General features: G+C 38.3%; 1 protein-coding gene, 1 long non-coding RNA gene and 2 pseudogenes across 2 annotated transcripts; 1 reads left to right on the top strand and 3 right to left on the bottom strand.

Moving 5' to 3' along the window:
• The first annotated feature begins 663 nt into the window (after window positions 1-663).
• On the top strand, window positions 664-2,011 carry LOC129294763 (uncharacterized). The gene is made up of 2 exons (XR_008589445.1): window positions 664-1,272; window positions 1,510-2,011. It is a non-coding gene; the product is annotated as an uncharacterized LOC129294763 (long non-coding RNA).
• A 2,322-nt stretch (window positions 2,012-4,333) lies between these two features.
• Window positions 4,334-5,103, bottom strand: LOC129294563 (ethylene-responsive transcription factor ERF014-like). The gene has a single exon (XM_054932980.1). It carries the CDS (start codon window positions 5,101-5,103, stop codon window positions 4,474-4,476), a length of 630 nt encoding a protein of 209 aa, XP_054788955.1. The 3' UTR covers window positions 4,334-4,473.
• A 472-nt stretch (window positions 5,104-5,575) lies between these two features.
• LOC129294187 (ethylene-responsive transcription factor ERF014-like) lies at window positions 5,576-6,243 on the bottom strand (annotated as a pseudogene).
• Window positions 6,244-10,599: 4,356 nt separating this feature from the next.
• On the bottom strand, window positions 10,600-14,554 carry LOC129294737 (uncharacterized; annotated as a pseudogene).
• Window positions 14,555-19,948: the final 5,394 nt, after the last annotated feature.

Genomic DNA, 19,948 nt, shown 5'->3' with positions numbered 1-19,948 from the left:
TTAAGGACAAAAATGCCAAAAGCCTAGTGACCTCCTAAAATACTATATCTTTAAAAAATATAATTAGACAAATACTATTATTATTATGTAAAAAGAAAAGAAACTGTGCCAAGAAGATGAAGGCGTGAAGGGAGAATTGCTTCGTTGGAGCCCACAAGTGATTCCTTGCTTTGTGCTTTCCCCAACATTGTTTCGAAATCCATGATCGAGATTAAAACTGAGGCCCATTGTACTTTTCCGTCTTCCAATACTAAAAACAATGTCTCTGAGCCCTCGTCGGCAAAGGACGAATGGCGAACCCGGGACAAACCTTTTCTACTGGTGCTACCAGTGCAACCGAATGGTCCGTCTCCCCTCCACGGACTTGTCCAACATAACCTGCCCGCTTTGTTCTGGCCAATTCCAAGCGAGATCGACTTATCCAGGCCTAGAACTCATATTGGATTTTACCCATCACGACCCATCACCGGGAGGCCCGTCTTTTAGAAGCCCTTTCTTTGTCGTTTACCCCCAATTAGACGGTTTAATGGGCGGCTCCACGACCCCCGAGCTCAACCTCCACGCGTTCCGTTGGATTCAGGATCGAGAGCAACCCCGCCAACAAGAGGGTAGACGTCATGCCGATTCCGATGGTGAAATTCCCGTCCGGCGTAACACACGTCGACGACATCGTCGGGCTGATCAGAGAGCTGGTGATTCCGACGCTGATGGACCCGAACCTCTAATTCTTCCTCATCCTCGGACTTGGCTAATTCTTCCACCTAGAGATCCGTCTGACCCATTGGAATTAATTCCGCGACTACAAAACCCTATACCGCGCGGTGTTGACCCGAGAGACTACTATTTTGGTCCTGGTCTGGGAGAACTGATTGACCAATTGACGGAAAATGACAGCCAGGGGCACCGCCAGCGCCGGAGAGAACTATCCATGCGATTCCGAGTGTGAAAATCTCGGAGAGCCATCTGAAGGAGAACCCATACTGCCCGGTTGCCAGAAGAATTTGAAGTGGGTGGAGATGCAAGGGAATTGCCCTGCAAGCACATATACCATTCGGATTGCATTGTTCCTTGGCTAAGGCTTCACAATTCTTGCCCTGTTTGTCGGCTTGAGGTGCCGGTGTCCACCGACTCTGTTGAGCCCAGTGACGGAGGAGGCAGGATACGAAGGTGCCTGAGATGGTTTCAGATTCAACTGGCTTCTCTGTTGCCTTTTCAGGAGGCGTCGACGGATTCGTCCAGAAGAAGAGAATGACATGATTGCTTCCGCAAGGGGTTATAACGGATACTTTTTCTATAGCTATACTTAATGAATATTAGTATAAACAGTAAATGCTTCTTGAGAGATCCTTGCCTTGTCTGTTTTAAAACGAAAATCTAGCAAATTGAATATCTAATCCCCATGCTAATAATGGCATTAGCGTAATAGTGAGTGAGACATCAGTTGCACTTGTGCTAAGTCTGAGTTTACTTTTCTTTTCTTTGCTTATTCTTTTTGTTTGCCATTTGCAGCTGCTAGTCCAGGGAGGATCCCATGCTGTATCCTTTAGTTCACCTCTGATACTGATTTGCATGGGCTTGCACTTGAACTTCACACTCTGCCTCTCCATCTGAAGACAGGGGTCCCAACTTCAATACAATTAGATATTCGCTTGCAGTTCCCAGAGAAGATGCAAATACAGAAAGCTTAATTTAGGCCAAAGAAAACGGACAACCCAAAATGGAATTCAGAAACATTTGTTTCAACATCTAGAGCAAGAGTATCTAATATATGTACAGGGACAGGACATGTTTTATAATCTCGCGTTTATGGTGAAGAAGCGTAGTTATGTACATAAATTTATCCCTGGTCAATTTCATTCAATCTTCGGGAAGCCATTTATTGGGCTTCTGCATAACGGTGAACGTGTAGGTGTAGTCACAAGCAACCCATGAGTGACAAAAGCGAAAAAATGATAATACAATGGTTGCGAGCTGTTGCTTTTGAGCAACAAGACAGAATAGTTTGCGTAAATGGCGAAGCCTGAGTGCAAGTACAATTCCAAAGAAAGAGATAAATATTTGTTTGTGCGTAAATGGCATCTCTTCGTTCCACATTCATGTATCAAAATTCTCTCCGTCAAAATCATTTTATTATTATATTAAACAAAAATCATGGTTACTCAGCAAAATAAAAAAGATAATAGAGGGATCTTAATCGATGAAATGGAAATCAAGTGTTATTTTGTTTATTATTGTTTTTGTTTTATTGTAAGAAAATTCCAGCCAATTCCCACAAGAATGTAAATTTTTATTAATCCCAACATGGGACAAATAATTGTTACCAAGTAAACCCAAGAATGAGCATTAGGAAAACTCATACAAGCTAGAAAAACCCAAACATCCTCACCATAAGACACATAATTGTCACCATAACTTTCTTAGAAATCAGACAAAACAACCCCCGATATGAAGAAAAATACTCAAGTCATGATTCAATCACAATATTGGCATTGTGTGGGAGGGGGCAATGTGAATGCCAAAGTGTGTTCTGCGAGAGATTGCTCCTCCATTGATTTTGTAACACGTATCACAAAGCCACGCGCCACTAAAAAAGTGCGTAACCTTATTATTTTCCTATTACAAAAAGTTACATTTTAATTTTAAAAAGTCGATCATTAAAGATTTATCGGCAAAATAATATATATATAATTTTCATAAATTAAAAAAAATCGAATAAAATCATGTCTTAATAAGGCCAAACCTAGATCATTAATCTCATGCTTGATGTTGGATCTGGAACTCCATCCCGCTGCCTTTCTTCGTGGCGAGCAATTATTCTTTGCCACAATGATAATGCGAGAAATGAGTGTAACTCACATGAAATATCATAAATAATTGCTCCTGCTTTAATCCAGGCTTTCTTTATAAAGCAAGATACTCGAGCACTATTCCGAATGTCATTTTCTTTTCTGGATGCATGTAGTAAATAAAAACACAAGCAATAATTACAAACATTAATATGGCCCTTGTCCAATTCTACACACGTCGTATCTCCTCACCTACATTGCCCTAAAATCACAGGACTCCCCAGTTAAACTAGTAGCCCCAGTTTCGAAGGGGAATTTATCTGCCCAAAGTTTGTTAATATCAAACAAAAACACCCACAGTGTTGTATATTATACTCTGGGATTGATTGACGTTTAAAAACCCACATGCTGTGTCTGAAACGCATCAAATTGAGATTGTCTTCTAGTTATATATTTCCATGTGCATCAGCTAAATAGTCGATGGAGGGACGTAGCCCTATGTAGACCAAAATGCATACTCTTATAACGTATTCAGGGATTAGTCAAAGGAAAGGAAGATCCTCTGCTACTTTTCCTGCGTATCTTTGAACTCGTATATCAAAAACGAAAGTTTTCTTTCTTCCTGCAAACTTCTAGGCTTAAGAAGCCCTGATCCAGTGTAAAAGGAACAAGGGAGGATGGGACCCCATAAACTCTCCTCTTTCACAATCGGACAGCTCATGTGCCCTCCATTGGCTCCATCTCATGATATCACGTCCTTACGTGGCCTAAAAGTGTCAAACAGTTCTCCTTCTGAGGAGGTAAAGAATACAATCTTATATATTATATTCACGTTAACCCTGGCAAGATACATGAAAAGAATTGCTTACATCACAAGGAAGAAGATAAGAGAAGAACATGGTAGATATGTGTTGCTTCATGTAAAACAAACTTGGGTTCCGACAAATCATCACATGATGAATGATCTTAGATAGCTTATTATTATTTTGTCATTCGGCTTCAGGCATAAACCAACTTCAATACATTACCCAACCCAAAATGGAAACAAAACAGCTTTCATGATTTATACCCCTGAGCGGTCCTCCAGAAAGTATAGTTCCTGTGTTGCCAAACGTAGATGCTTGAGCAAGAAGATAAGGTTCAGTGGACATTAGATTCAAAGTAACAACAGATACACTTCCCGACAGATTTCAAGTTCCCACATCCTGTAACACATGGTTCCCTCTTTTCCTTAATTTATCTGAAGTAACTAATTAGTTTTTCTGAGAATCTTAGGTCGTCCGATTGGTGCAATAAATGAAGGGGCTTAGTTTCCCACAATCGAAATTAAACATTTGTTTATTACAGGGACACAGAGAAACATATTCTACAACACATGGAAAAGATATTTATAACATAGACATGATAAGCTTTGCATCCATGATACATAATTTCAGATGTTTCAGAAATTCACTTGGAAGAGTAGGCCAGAAAAAAAAAAAAATTGTCTTATCTCTACGAATTTCTTCTTCTAAAATACACATATAGGAACCATATATTATACATAGATAAATGAAAATTTAATTTGGTCACAGTCAGCAATGTAATATATCTCAGCTTCAACATGTAGCACTGAAGGCAAACGAATATCAATCTGTAAAGAAAAAAGAATCGGGTTTTGGCCTGCATATATATATATATTTATATCTCAGCAGAAGCTCCACAAACGAATATCACTTTCCTCGCAAAAATCATCGAGCAGCTGGGTTGGATCAATATCAAACAAATTACCACCGAGCATTTGATTCACATACTTGGGAGATTGCAAATCATCAAAGCTATACCAAGAGTCCATCAAAGAGACTGGTTCATTAGTCTGATCATAACTAGCGTAGGCCCCAAATGATGAGATTAGTGAGACATCATCATCGATTTGATCGGAGGACATTGATGGGGACGAGACGAGTGAGGATGAGGAGGTCGAGGCGGAGGCAGGGGGCGGAGAAGGTGGGGTTGTGGCATTGTCAGAAAAACTATTTGCAGCAGCTGCAGCAACTCTTTGGATTGATTTAGGAGACATGACATTGTCTTGAGGAATGTATTGTGAAGAACTTGAAGGGAAGTTGAGATTAGCTGACGAACCCTTGAGGCATAGAAGTGCAGCATCGTAGGCTCGGGCTGCAGCCTCCGGGGTTGAATAAGATCCCAACCATATTCTTGTTTTCTGGTTCGGTGCTCTAATCTCTGAAACCCATGATCCCCAGCTCCTCATTCTCACTCCCTTGTACCTCTTCTTCCCATCTGATGATGCTGACGATGTCTGCATCCTGTAACACATGGTTCCCTCTTTTCCTTAATTTATCTGAAGTAACTAATTAGTTTTTCGGAGAAATCTTAGGTCGTCCGATTGGTGCAATAAATGAAGGGGCTTAGTTTCCCACAATCGAAATTAAACATTTGTTTATTACAGGGACACAGAGAAACATATTCTACAACACATGGAAAAGATATTTATAACATAGACATGATAAGCTTTGCATCCATGATACATAATTTCAGATGTTTCAGAAATTCACTTGGAAGAGTAGGCCAGAAAAAAAAAAAATTGTCTTATCTCTACGAATTTTCTTCTTCTAAAATACACATATAGGAACCATATATGTATACATAGATAAATGAAAATTTAATTTGGTCACAGTCAGCAATGTAATATATCTCAGCTTCAACATGTAGCACTGAAGGCAAACGAAATACATCTGTAAAGAGAAAAGAATCGGGTTTTGGCCTGCATATATATATATATTTATATCTCAGCAGAAGCTCCACAAACGAATATCACTTTCCTCGCAAAATCATCGAGCAGCTGGGTTGGATCAATATCAAACAAATTACCACCGAGCATTTGATTCACATACTTGGGAGATTGCAAATCATCAAAGCTATAAACCAAGAGTCCATCAAAGAGACTGGTTCATTAGTCTGATCATAACTAGCGTAAGGCCCCAAATGATGAGATTAGTGAGACATCATCATCGATTTGATCGGAGGACATTGATGGGGACGAGACGAGTGAGGATGAGGAGGTCGAGGCGGAGGCAGGGGGCGGAGAAGGTGGGGTTGTGGCATTGTCAGAAAACTATTTGCAGCAGCTGCAGCAACTCTTTGGATTGATTTAGGAGACATGACATTGTCTTGAGGAATGTATTGTGAAGAACTTGAAGGGAGTTGAGATTACTGACGAACCCTTGAGGCATAGAAGTGCAGCATCGTAGGCTCGGGCTGCAGCCTCCGGGGTTGAATAAGATCCCAACCAATATTCTTGTTTTCTGGTTCGGTGCTCTAATCTCTGAAACCCATGATCCCCAGCTCCTCATTCTCACTCCCTTGTACCTCTTCTTCCCATCTGATGATGCTGACGATTCTGAGCTTGCATTGGCTTTGATGTCTCTGCGTGGATCTTGTGCCCTCTCTTGACCATTTAGAGACTCAACTCCGGAAGTTTCAAATCACTCCTTGAGGCACAGAGCTCCAAAGGGTGTTCACCAGTCTCTGTTCCTCTCTTTTTGAATGTGATTTTGTTGTCCTTCTCCTCTCGTTGCTGCTCTGAAAGTGGGGGAATGAATCAATCCGAGTGAATGTTGAGCACTAAAGGCGACCTATTTATAGATGGATGCTTGTATTTTAAGATATTAATTAAATACTCCACTCAATTCACCCTAAACAAAAAAACAAAAAAAAGTTCCTCCCTTGATATGACATTTCTGCCGGATGGTTGCAAGTAAATTTAAATTTAATATGAACATTAACGTCAGACAACCTAGGTCATAAAATGACTTCTTTGTCCTTTCTACGCGAAGCTTCCTTCAGATATGCATCATTTGGTTGCCCACTGTATCGCAGTTCAGTCACATGCCCTCTCATTTTGTACCATAAGTTTCAATTTTTACCCCTTTCCATTTATTTTACCAATCCGAGTTTCTTCGTCGTTTGGATTAGACATATGTCACTTTTTCTGATTTACTGTTCGGTCGGCACATTTTGATCACTTCAGCAATGTGAGCTAGCTTTTTAGTGAGTTTAAAAACCAAGATATCTTTCTGGTCTTCGATGGGGGCAGTTATGATTTAGTCAATGGCAGATTTCTTGTTAAAACATGTTAAATATTTATAGTTTACCATGTGAGATGCTGCAGAAGTTACTCTCTGGAAACAATAAATAACACGGCACGACTTTTTTTCGAAGTCGGCAGTTTAAGGACATCGCTGAGGAGCAATTGTTTCAAAGCGCCACCATTAATAAGAGTGAAAATCAATTAAAATGCGTTAAGACTTGGACTTAAATCCTATGGACTAAGGAGCCAAAAAAAGCCAGCTGATAGTAATTAACGCTTTGACTGAGTTCATTTGAGTAACATCATGGTTCACAGCGGACAGTACATAAAAAAATGAAGGGAACTCTAAATAATGTATTTACTATTTAGGGAGTTTTCGACTGCGACAAAAGAGATGTACTTAGAGACTAAATATAAATACAAGACGAGATTTATGACAACAATGCATGAAGGAGAAAAACATAGGATTCTCTGTTGCATAAGAGGCAGCTCTGCAGGTGGTGATGCTTAAAAAGAATCCAAAAAAGGAAAAGAAATTAATTAGAAAAAAAAGGAAAGGTAAGGGGAAAAATGTGTGAGTAGATGAGACGCGCAGTCTCTAACAGTAACGAAGAAGGGCATTTGCAAACACACCAGCTGTTGCTTCTCTGTACCCAGCTCCAAAACCGCGTCAAGGAGCCTCCTTTCCTCATGCATCTTTGTTATCTCCAAAACTAATCAGCATTATTTAATTTAATAATACTTATCATTTCTTTTTTATTTAGGATTACCATGCTTAGTTGCTCACGCCTCCATAATTGACTTTCACTCCCTTTCCTCTCTCTGTCCCTATGTTTTCTATTTTATTTTCACCTTTCTGGTTTTAAGGTATTCAAATAGATTCTCCACTGGTACGGCACAACCTTATACGCCTTTTACTTTGGGAAAAATGCCATGCCAGCACACATGCATGGGATTGGACGTTAGGTTTTGAAAAACACCGCCTCTTTATATAAATTTATGGCTCTTTCTAACATGGGTCTGTGCTCTGTAGGGTCAATTTTCACACATTCAAAGACCTTCATTCTATCATTTATTTTTAATATTATTATCATCTAAAGTTCATACAGTAGTAGGCAAACCAAAGTGTGCTTGTTTGTCAACCTGACAGCGAAGGCTTGTTATTATTAGTCCACAAGCCCACCTTCTCTTCGAATTTGTAATTATTGCAGAGTGAGAATGGTCATTAAAAAAAAAAATTGAAAAAGATGCCCGAGTTGAACTAGAAACAGCCCTCTTAACACTGGTACTATCTTCCTGCGTCAACCTTTCCTCGAGCTTGTGTGTATTAAAATCACATAATTACTGAGTATGGAGCAATTGATTCTGAAATGGCAATGGGCGTGTGCTTTTGCATTAATTCAAAAGAATGGGAAATGAACAGTCATAGTTGCACTCTCCGATGATAATACAGGAGTGAAGAGAATAGTGTCGTCATACCGTACAAGTCGCCAGCCTCCTCCCTCCTTCCTGACGCCCTTGTGATGCACTCGGGAACATAAAGAATACATATCAGATTTCAAGGCATCTCCTTTGGTATTAAGAAATTATATGAATCTTAAAACCAGTTGGTCCTAATTAACAAATTTGACATTTGATTAATTAGATGCAGCTGAGGGTACGGTCTTTGACGTGCCATTACTTTTTCATTATAATGATTCCCACATGTTTTTTGCCGCATTCCTTATTATAGATCCGTCAAATATCGAGGAGGGAGGCAAACTGGCAAAGGTTTTGCTTGCTGGAAGTTGGAAGGAAAGGGGAATTCACGATGCAATTGGGTTTAATCCAAATGCTGGATTAGCTGGACCTTGTGGATTTTGTTGACAAGTTAACCGTTTAATTTTGCTAATATATGTGAACAAGATCACTGTGTTCCCCACCCTGGCCTTCTTTTCACAGAATTATAAATATCCAATACAGTGTAAAGGGACCGCGTCAATGATATAAATGTATTCAATTGGTTTGACTGTTTATATGCGTATGATTACATGGAAAGTAAAATGGAGCTCTCTCAAGCAACTCCTTGATCTCTGGGGCAAAATAAAGTTCATGAGTGCTACTTTGCCAAGTTGTTAATGGGGGAGCTAGCTAGTGGCTGTGGAAGGGAGTAGAATTGAACATTAAGAACACGTGTCACACATACTCACGCTCGATCCCCATTAAAATTGATGAAGAAAATGTGTATTTACATCATAGACTATAACCACAGAGGGAGAGAAAACAAGCGAAGCCTGTGGCGGAACTGATTGAGCATAAAAGCAGGGGCATGCATGCTTGTGCGAAATTATATTGTTGATAATGTGGCAGTGACAGAGATGAGTGCAGTACCTCTATCCTAACTGGCCCGTACCGACTAAGACCTTCCGTACCCCATAGACAGAGAGTGAAAGCGACAAGCAAATAATATATAGGTAGCAATGAATGAGGGCGAGTACAGCCAGCAGAAGTAGGGCCAATGCTTATTGAAATCTCACAGAAGAAGCATGACTGTGCATGCATATCAAACAGGATCCTTCATTTTCAAATAAATTATGCAGAGGCTGAGAGATTGGGAGGATGGGCGACCTGCACCCGGTCAAGGATTTCTTTTTCATTTGGGTGGTTGTTGGGGGATGAAGAGGCAATCTCCATGTGCCCCCCTGAGATCATCTTACATTTTGCAGGATTCAATTTCTCCTTTGGATAAAAAGCATATTTAGTGAAACTTCCTAGAAATTACTGTTCTATCGCAGCACGGATATCCTCAACAACCATATCTATTATCTACAATTGCCATCTCCCTCAGTGTTTGATAGCTGTTTTTCTTATATGCGATAATATATTCAACACATCTCTCGCACCCAACTCCTTCATCCACTCGCTGTGACCAGTGACCTTCTTGGCTACTTCCTATTCCTCAACTTGTTCCTTTTTTTTCACCATTCCAGCAAACACTGATAAATCGATGTCAGGTAAATCTCTCGTAGCTTTTTTACTGACTGAATTGGGTTTCATTAGGGGAAGTTTTGGAAAGGCCACGGTACGCGTCTAAATATATGTTAACACCAACAAAAGCAACAGGCATCAACATCTCAAGCGCAGGTTTTGAGATCTTGTATGGCATATCTCCCCCAACCCCTTTCAATGCGTTTTTCCTGTTTCTATATACGCTTTTGTTTGACTGAATCTAGTCACAATCTGCAAATGACTTTCGACGGGGTAATGAAGCACTGTTAGTCATTCATTACCTCGACAGTCAAGATGACATAAATTATGTGTTCTTTAAATACCACTCTGAGCCAAGGACTTGAATTTTCAGCGAATGGCTCGAGAACTAGTGTCGATAATTTATCATGAAATTGTTATCGCTCTCACTCACCATGCCTATCGCTTAAATTCACAGCGGGCGTAAGAAGAAAACTTGCCATTGGAATAAGATTTTACCTGTTGCGTAGGTCCCGAAGTCAAGACATATTTATTGCAATTCATAGCATCGATGAGTTTAGTATAACTATAATTTATTTTGAAACTAAATCTCTTAATCATAGTTACGGGATCAATGACTTTGATAACAAAAGAATTATAAGTTAAAATATACATAGAAAAAGCTTTACAGTACCAAAAAATCACTCAACAGGGGTAACCAAGAAGATACAAATGGAAATCATAATAAACTCGGATGATCAGAAGTTGCGGGGACTCTTTGAAAGGCCAAAAGGCCCCAAAAGGGGAAATTACTCCATAGAAATCAGATTTGACCCAAAAGTAGGGCAGAAAACAATCATCAAGCGAAGAGAAAAAAGCAAATGCTGACCCAAAATGTTTAGAAGACAAGCATACGCACCCAAATGAACGCACAGAAAACAAGCTCATGCATACTGGAGAAGAATTATGAGAAATCTTGATCCACCCCACCAGCAAAGATTACAGGCAACTTATGAGTGACAGTCTTTCCAATGAAGAAGTAAGATATCAACTCAATGTGCTACTTAAGGGTCACACAGACATCTTGCTTATTACTGGCTTTCCAATGACTTAAGGGAAATACTTTACAGATTACACAGACAAATTTTCTAAAGTTTCGTCGAGTTCCAGGCGTCAAGGGATGGGAGCATCCGGCGCGAAGAACTTGTTCACTTTAAATGGACACAAGGCTCAGGTATGCCTAGTGAATAATGGTAACACCATAACTCAGACATATTCTGTCGTTGTGAGGTTGGTTAACAAGATAGCCTCGTCCGTTACTGAGTACCAACTGTGGACACCGATCATCATGCTTCCATAAATGAACTCAAGGAACTTATCAGAGTCTCGTATACTTTTATTCCTTTCAAATACACAGTATCTTGTAGATGCTGCAAGTGAATTCATGGGAGTTAAAAGAGATGTGCCATCACTGAAATCATATGGAATAGCAAGAGGGATTCACAATGAAGAATTAGAAACCGTCAAACCTCATTGTGGTCGTGAAGCAAGATGGGAGTATTAGAGACATTGGTGAGAACCGAGCACAGGAATTCCTCTGTGTCTAATGTACCGAGCATCAGTTGTTGAAGCCAGAATTTCAGGCTTCGCTAGTTTCTCCCCAGCAAATGTGATAGCCTGCTCAAAGACTAACCACCATGGATTGGAGGCATTAGTTGAGGTCATTAAAGGGCGCCCATGTGGTCTCTAATGGGTCCTTTCTCTATGATCTGCCATATAAAGAATGCATTCAGCCTGTCAACCATCATTTTTATATTTTTGTTTGATCACAAACAAGACAAACGAAAAAATCCCTGAAATGAAAAGCTAACACAATGACCATTAGATAAAAGGGTCAGAGTTTCCTAAGCATTTCAGTTTCTTATCTTATATCCAACATGGCTAAAATATCAAGGTTGTCAATGCAAAGTCAAGAACTAAAACAATGGACAAATCAAGAAAACAAGCACAACGAAGAAGAAGAACGTATCTCAGACAGCAAGGTAGTAATTCATCCCAGGAAGGATTGGGAGTAAATCCACCCCAACTTCTGATTTCATTCATAGAAAAATGAGTCCCAACGCAAACAAAAATTGAACAGATGGCACTTATGCAAACAATAATGAGTGTAATACAACCAGTAACCAATTGACCTTCCCCTACACAATATTAGTTGTATGATGGTACCACGTGAGTGTTTAGAGAATACATATAATATTACACACACTTATATGTTGTGATTAATTCTCTAATCACTTGATGTGGGACCATCATAGATCTAATATTAACACACACAGCCCTTGAATTTAAAAATTTTGATAAATTAGCAGTACCTTTCAATTTTCATGCTCAAGGAATCCATCCAAATAGCATTATTTTGCTTTAAATGATCCAACATTTTTCTCCATTTCAAATTATGCAAAGTAAGGGGAATACAAAACATAGAGCAAGGGAAAATATGCATAAAAAATATGTTCGTTTCATTCTTTTTTTCAAACTCGTTTGAAGTGCACGGACGACAGTGCTAGACTACCACCAGGCAGCAATCTATAATCATGCTACAGTGCTAGTAAAGATTCTGTCTGTCACGTTCATTGTCTAATAATATCCATGTATAGCAGTGAAAACGGAAAAAAAAAAAATCAACCTTTGCATGCTAATTACATAATTCAGGCATGAAGAATAACTGGCTAGGCTGCCAGGCCAATGTCCTCAAACAAGGAAATTCAAACTCTACATAAGCAAAAATGCAGTTAACTTCACCCGTGGGCCGTGGCAACATAACTCGTTAGTTGATGCCTGAAACCACGTAGCATTATCCATTGTAATGAAATGAGACAATCCCTCTCGAAATTTAAGTTTATATCCTCCAAATGAATACTTTCTAACGGATGACATATATAGTCGCCCTCAGTAACAAAATATCACAGGACCAATTTCACAGATACTTAACCTCATATGACATATTTTTCTAATAGCTGGAACCCATTCTTCAGTAATTCTCCTTTCATTTCTTCTGGGTTCGCTGTGGGGGGCAACCTAAGATCGAATCCTGCTTCTGCTTGGGAAGGCTGTACATTCATCGCAAATCCCTTCATAAATGCCACAACCACCATTTAAATACAACATTAGTGCAGAAATTCTAACTACAAAATATATTTGATCATGCCACTCACTGTATCTGAAGTAATCCCAGCTTTAACATAAACAGGATTAACTGAAATAACTTCGGAATTGGAAGCTTTACTCGCCTTGACCACATCGAATTGACTCTCCCTCCCTTAAAATTACCGATAACTTCAAAGCTCTCATCAAATTCTCCATTGCACTGTTATCATACATCCTCGAACCATGTCCAGGTGGACCAGTTGCCTTTATTTTCAACAACCGCCACGGAGACCTATCCGCATAGAAAACTCTAAACTCGTCACCGGGCGAGGCCTGCCCCTTCATCCAATGCAAACTAGCATTATCCATTGTAATGAAATGAGACAATCCCTCTCGAAATTTATAGTTTATATCCTCCAAATGAATACTTTCTAACGGATGACATATATAGTCGCCCTCAGTAACAAAATATCACAGGACCAATTTCACAGATACTTAACCTCATATGACATATTTCTAATAGCTGGAACCCATTCTTCAGTAATTCTCCTTTTCATTTCTTCTGGGTTCGCTGTGGGGGGCAACCTAAGATCGAATCCTGCTTCTGCTTGGGAAGGCTGTACATTCATCGCAATCCCTTCATAAATGCCACAAACCATTTTAAATACAACATTAGTGTCAGAAATTCTAACTACAAAATATATTTGATCATGCCACTCCACTCACTGTATCTGAAGTAATCCCAGCTTTAACATAAACAGGATTAACTGAAATAACTTCGGAATTGGAAGCTTTACTCGCCTTGACCACATCGAATTGACTCTCCCTAAATCTACCGATAACTTCAAAGCTCTTTCATCAAATTCTCCATTGCACTGTTATCATACATCCTCGAACCATGTCCAGGTGGACCAGTTGCCTTTATTTTCAAACCGCCACGGAGACCTATCCGCATAGAAAACTCTAAACTCGTCACCGGGCGAGGCCTGCCCTTCATCCAATGCAAACCCAACATTCAAATCGTCAAAGTCCATCGAATGCACAAACTTAGCGGCCCCATCGAGACCACCTATCTCCTCGTCCGGCACATAAGACACGTGGATTGTGCGGGAAGGAGTGAAATTCTTGTGTTTTAGATTTCGAATTGCCTCGATGTATTGCATACCAATGCATTTGTCGTCCTGGGTTCCTCGAGCAAAAATTTTGCCGTCGGGGGTCCTCACGGCAGAGAAAGGGGGTGGAGCCACTTGGAGGGCTCTGCGGGAACCGAGTCGAGATGGGAATTGAAGAGAAGAGAGGGAAGAGATGGATTTGAGCCAAGCCATGAGAGGAGGAGAAGGGTTTCCCAGGTGAAAATTCGATAGTTCGATACTGGAGGCCAATGGATTGTGCTTGAGATACGAGAAAGGAGACAGCGGAAGAATAGTCTGGTTCTGGGGAGCCGTCTTAATCCTGAGGTATTGCTGGAAGCGAGTAACGGGCGTGTCTTGTTCTTGGGGCGAGTCCAGCGCAGCTGCAGAGAGGATAATGAGATGAAGCAGTAAGAAATGGCGGCAGGGAAGCGAAGCCATGGAAGAAGGAAGACAAGAGCCCAAACAAGTCAACACTAACAAATGATATGTAAGGACCCCGTTTTGGATCAATGAAATTTTGAATCAGGAAAAGGAAAGAGAATGGAATTTCACTTTGTCTTAAATTTGGTTACCATCAAATTGAATTCTTGAAAATGATTTTCAAGAAAGAGAGTGAAATTAATTTTTTGAGCTGAAACCATGGAAAAATATATTTTTCTAGGAAATTATTTTTACTAACCAAAATATCCTTCACTTTTTTTAAATCTCTTTGGTGAACCACGTGCATCGTCTCCTTTACATTTTCATACGCTATTATCACCTCCTTTAGATCTTCAATATCGTCTCCTTCAATTTCTAGCATTGGCTCCACCCTCCTCTCTTTAACCTTTGCACTGTTCTCTCTTCTCTCCAATATTGTGTTCTTCGATAGTGTGATTCAGCCATGGAAGCAACTTCTTATATTTGGCAAGAGATCGATTGTAGAAGCCGCTCCTCCTACCTGTAGATTTGGGTCATCAGAGCCAAGCTATTGAAGGGCTCCTCCTTGCAATCGCCCGTCGAACATCGTCCTCCATTGAATGTCCCCAACCTTGCTGTTATCCCTAACCTTAATGGTGTCGCCATCATCATCTTAGTAAAACTGACGATGATTTATGCTTTATTTTTGTGGATTAGATTTGTAAAATTGATGAGAGAGGATGTTAAAAGACAAGGCTATGGGAAGAAAAGGGTAATAATATTTTTTGACTATTTTTAATATTTTATTAAATAAAAATTGTTTTAAGATTACATTATATTTTCCAGTCCACCAAACATGCTTCTCTTAACATTTTTCAATTCAATTTTTAATTTCATTTTCAAATCATTTTCCATTCCATTTCTTTTGAAATGCTTCAAGTGAACCAAACTAGCCCTAATACTCCTCCATCTAACTGAATTTCTTCCAATAAAATGGATATTTCTTCTCTTTAAATTAACATTTTCTGTTTGTATTTATTTTTATTTGATTAAATATTTTATTTTAAAATAAATATAAAATAATTTATTTATTAAAAATAAAAAACATAATAATTGTACTTTAAAATATTAAAAATATCTTAAATTTTTTAACATTCAACCATTTAAAAAAATGTCTTACTTCTTTTGTTTAAAAATATAAGGTATTTTTTAATTAAATCTCATCCCCAATAAAATAGTTACTTATTTCAAACTAAACCAATATTTTCATATTTATTTCTATTAATGCCTTAAAATAAATAAAGTGATTCATTGATAGGGACATATTTAAAAAAAGGCAATGATTACGCCTCTAAAGGCTGAAAAAATGTCTTGTATTTTTAACATTCAACTCTTCAAAAAATGTTTTACATTTTTTAACAAAGAGAGTATATTTTTGGATGAAAAAAGATTATATTTTTTAAATACTAAAAAGTTTGCAAAAATGTGTTTGGACTAAAATATAAAACATCGCTCAAATAAGCCATATGGCTAGTTGGGCTGAGTAATTGAAGAGTCAAACCCAATGCGAACAAAGAGGCCAGCCCCAAAGTTCAATAAGGCCACAATAAAATAAACATGCTAAAATCCCGCCAGTTACAAACATTAGACCGTTGGTATAAGAAGACACAATCTCGAGTAATTTTGAAATTTATGAACATCATGCCTAAGTATCTTGGTGAGACAAGCTGATTATCAAAAATGAAGAACACGAAATAAAGGTCATGAGTTTCGCGAAATCCCTAGTTCCTCAACAAAACGTGCTAGCTCTTAAGGGAGAGATTACTACTACTCTGACACTATAAATAAAAGAGAAGACACGAAAGAAAGGCAGTCAATACTCAATCAAAGACTCACATTTTTACACCTTTTAGCCTTTAGTTTTATTAGCTAGTTTTACTTTCAATTTAACTTGTAACTTTATCGCATCTCAATAAAAATTAAACACTTATTCTACCAAAGCTTGTGTATTTTTTACATTCGAGTGAACTATGGTGAGAGAGCACGGGGACCCTTTTGTTATTAATTAAGACTCAACGTCTCTGGCATGTCTGGTATTTGTCCGTTCACCATGAAAAATTTTTGGCACATCTAGTAGGACCTGTGTAACGAAGATGGTAAGGACAAAAAAAGATAAAAGACTGATGAAATAGGTATGGTTCTCACGAGCCAAAAGGGACCTCTGCAGACGTTGGGTCATAACACTTAGCGCCTGATGCTAAAGCAGCTGAGCATCGTGAGCATAAAATGCTGAGTCGACAGGTAGCAGCAGCACAAGCCCTGGCTCAAAGCTAGGAAGTGGACAAGTTAACCTACTGATCATATCAAATGGTCCTGTGGTAGAAGTGCTGCGGGAAATTCAAGATCGGATGGATAAGCTAGAAGAGAACTAAAGGTTCTTTGCATGATCCTTGGAAACGTTAAAATGCATGGAGAAGGAACAGCAGTAGATCATGATGCAAGCTCTACATAATGGCATGAAGAACATAGCCGCATCATTGAAAAGCACTCCTCCAAAAGCAAGCTCAAATTTAGGGCCACATGGAGGATAGCAAGTAGGAATTAATATAGGTACTGGCTTTCAGGGCCGCCTACTTGTAAGAGACATCCTTACCCCTAAATTTTTGCTCACACTAATCTTCTAAGTAATCCTTTATATTATTTATAGGAGCCCGACACGAGCAGCCTAGGGGCATGGAAATAGTCCTAAAGCATCAAAACGAGCCTCAAAACCAATTGGTGAACATAGAGGCCCTAAGAGACGTTGTCTAGGATATATATGGATTGGGGTAAGCTAATTGGCCACCCCACCTTTTCGAAGGCCATATTTGGAGTACATAGACAGGGACAACCTATACCCTCGAGGACATAAGATCCTTGACTTCACGCTGTCTCAGAGGATGAAGCACAATCGATACTGGAGTACATTGAAGAGTTCACAATCCAACGTGGGGAGATTGACAACTATGAGAACTTTGCCAACTTAAAGCTGAGATTGTTTTCGAACACTCTTATGGGCCCAACATTCAATGTTATACTTCTCTCCCTTACAACTCGATCATCAGCTGGGATGAAAATGGAGCAGAAGTCCATATCTAGTTCTACAAGGGTAGAGCTGGAGGTCAACATAGCAGAACTCTGTAAGCTCACCCAACGAATTGGAGAGACGGCAGACTAATACCTAGTAAGGTTAAATGATTAAGGAGCCGTGCCATGTACCACTTTTAAAACTAAATTCATCAACCTGGCACAAGTAGGACTGAATATAGAGCTCCAAAAGAAATTTCAAGGGATAGAATTTTCAAGATTTCTACAAGCTCGAGGCCAAGTATGGGGTACAAGGAATTGCTCAAGAAAGAGGATCATTGCTGAGGGACTATAATAAGAACCTATTTTGTGACCTTGACATAACGGTAGCAGAACTAAAAAATGCAGGCAACTACACATGCTTGACTTAATAAGGAAGGCTGGAGAGATTTTTAAAAAGTCGAATGCAATTTAGTACACCTTTGACACTACCAAAACATTCCTCCTCAAAGAAAACTTCATCTCCTTGCCCATTGATCATAAAATCCCTTCGAAGAAGAGCAAAGAGGGAAGGAATACTATAAATACCATCACTTATGGAGTCACAACACCAAGGCATGTTGGGGTTTCAAATGTACTTAAGACCAAATCAATAAGGGAGTTTTTGAAGTTCCCTAAGAAAAAAATCCATGGTCATAGAAGAGGACCAGTTGCCACCATTTGCCACAGTCAATATGGTGGAGATAAACTCTAGCAAATGATAAACCAGGAGAAATGATGGTAAGTAGAGAGATAGGAGGCCCTAGAATGTCTGGAACAAGGAAGAAGTAAGTCAAGAAAGCTCAAAGGTAGTATGGGACCACCTGGGAAAACCTATAGGCCAGTCTATCAGAAACAGATCTTCTAGATAGGATGTTGGCCTGAAAGGGCAAAGTGTAAAGAACCTAAACAACTCTAAGGTAGTTTAGGACTACTTGGGAGAAGCACCAGACATTGACAACCAAGTAGAATGTAAAGGAGAATAGCAAATGACCTTCGAGATGGGATATTTGCATGGGGGATTGATAATAACAGAGCCAGATGGATCTAAGGTGGTTTAGAACCCTATGAGGAGCCTTCTAGCAAATTTAATGTAACATCCCAATTTAAATTTTAATAGTTAATTTTTGTTAATAGAAATTTTGAAAAATATTTAGAGGTAAGCAAATTAGTAGGAGATGATGATTATTAATCTAACTTAGGATATAATTCTAAATTAAAATTAAAAAAATTAATTAAAAATTAATTAATTAAAAAATATTAAATTATTATTATTATTATTATTAAAAAAGAAGAAAAGGTATGAGAAAGAGGAAGGAAAGAAAGAGGAAAACGAGACGGCTTTCGGTGCAATCAATATGTATATAATAATAATAAAAAAAGGGGAGGGAGAGAAAAGAAGAAATAATTAAAAAAAGTGAGACCTACTGAATTTTTACAAAAACTCACATGTTTCTTTCGTTTCTTCATTCATTCCTTTGTGCACGAGCTGAGCAGAGTGAGCGTGAGTCGTCGTGGGAGATCTGAGTTTTAAGGTAAGAGTTTTTAATAGAATATTTAGGGTGTGATTTTAAGCTTTTCAAGACTAAATAAGTGTTCTAAAAATTTTTCTTAGTCATCCTTCCTCTTTGGTTTCTGATTTGTGATGGTAGAAAATTTAAAATTTGGAAGAGGGATGAATTTATGTTAAATAAATATAGTTTTTTGAGGTTGTTGGTAGTATAAATAAATGTTTAGAGTATAAACTTGTTGATGATCTTTGGATTTGTGACTTATAGATTGAATTTTAAACTAGATCTGAAAATATATGTTGATTTATTGAGGTTTAGATGATTATTGGGATGAGAAATGAATTATTATGGCTATAAGATTATAATTCTAAGCTAGACACTCAATTTTTAATTTTTGAGTATTTTAGGTGCGAATTTATAAAATAAAAAGAAAATTTTGATAATAGAAATTAGTTTAGAAGTTGATTTTTAGATTATTAACGTTTATTGATAAGTAAAAAAAGGAGTTAAAAATTTTACTTAATAGTATTAACTCTAGATTTGTATAAGATTTAAAATTAGGAATTATGTTTATTTTTAATTCTATTATTAGACTTATTTTATTAGTTTCAAAAATTGAAACTAATATTTATAAATAATATATTTTTGTAGATTGTATTATTGGTGAAGTTTGTGGTGGAAGAGAAATTGTAAGGAATAATTTATTGAAAAAGCCACGAGGTAACCATGCTTTTTAATTTGATTAGTGTTGTTACTTCATGTTAATTGGGTGATTATTGAGAAAATTATGAATTTTGTATATTATATAATTATGCAATGTTGTTATGAATT

Source organism: Prosopis cineraria, unplaced genomic scaffold (genome assembly GCF_029017545.1).
Source record: "Prosopis cineraria cultivar Desert tree isolate PC_DT_omini unplaced genomic scaffold, ASM2901754v1 PC15, whole genome shotgun sequence".
Classification (NCBI taxonomy): Eukaryota; Viridiplantae; Streptophyta; class Magnoliopsida; order Fabales; family Fabaceae; genus Prosopis; species Prosopis cineraria.
The sequence above is the reverse complement of the archived record's forward strand: the minus strand, read 5'-3'. Positions and strand labels throughout refer to the sequence as shown.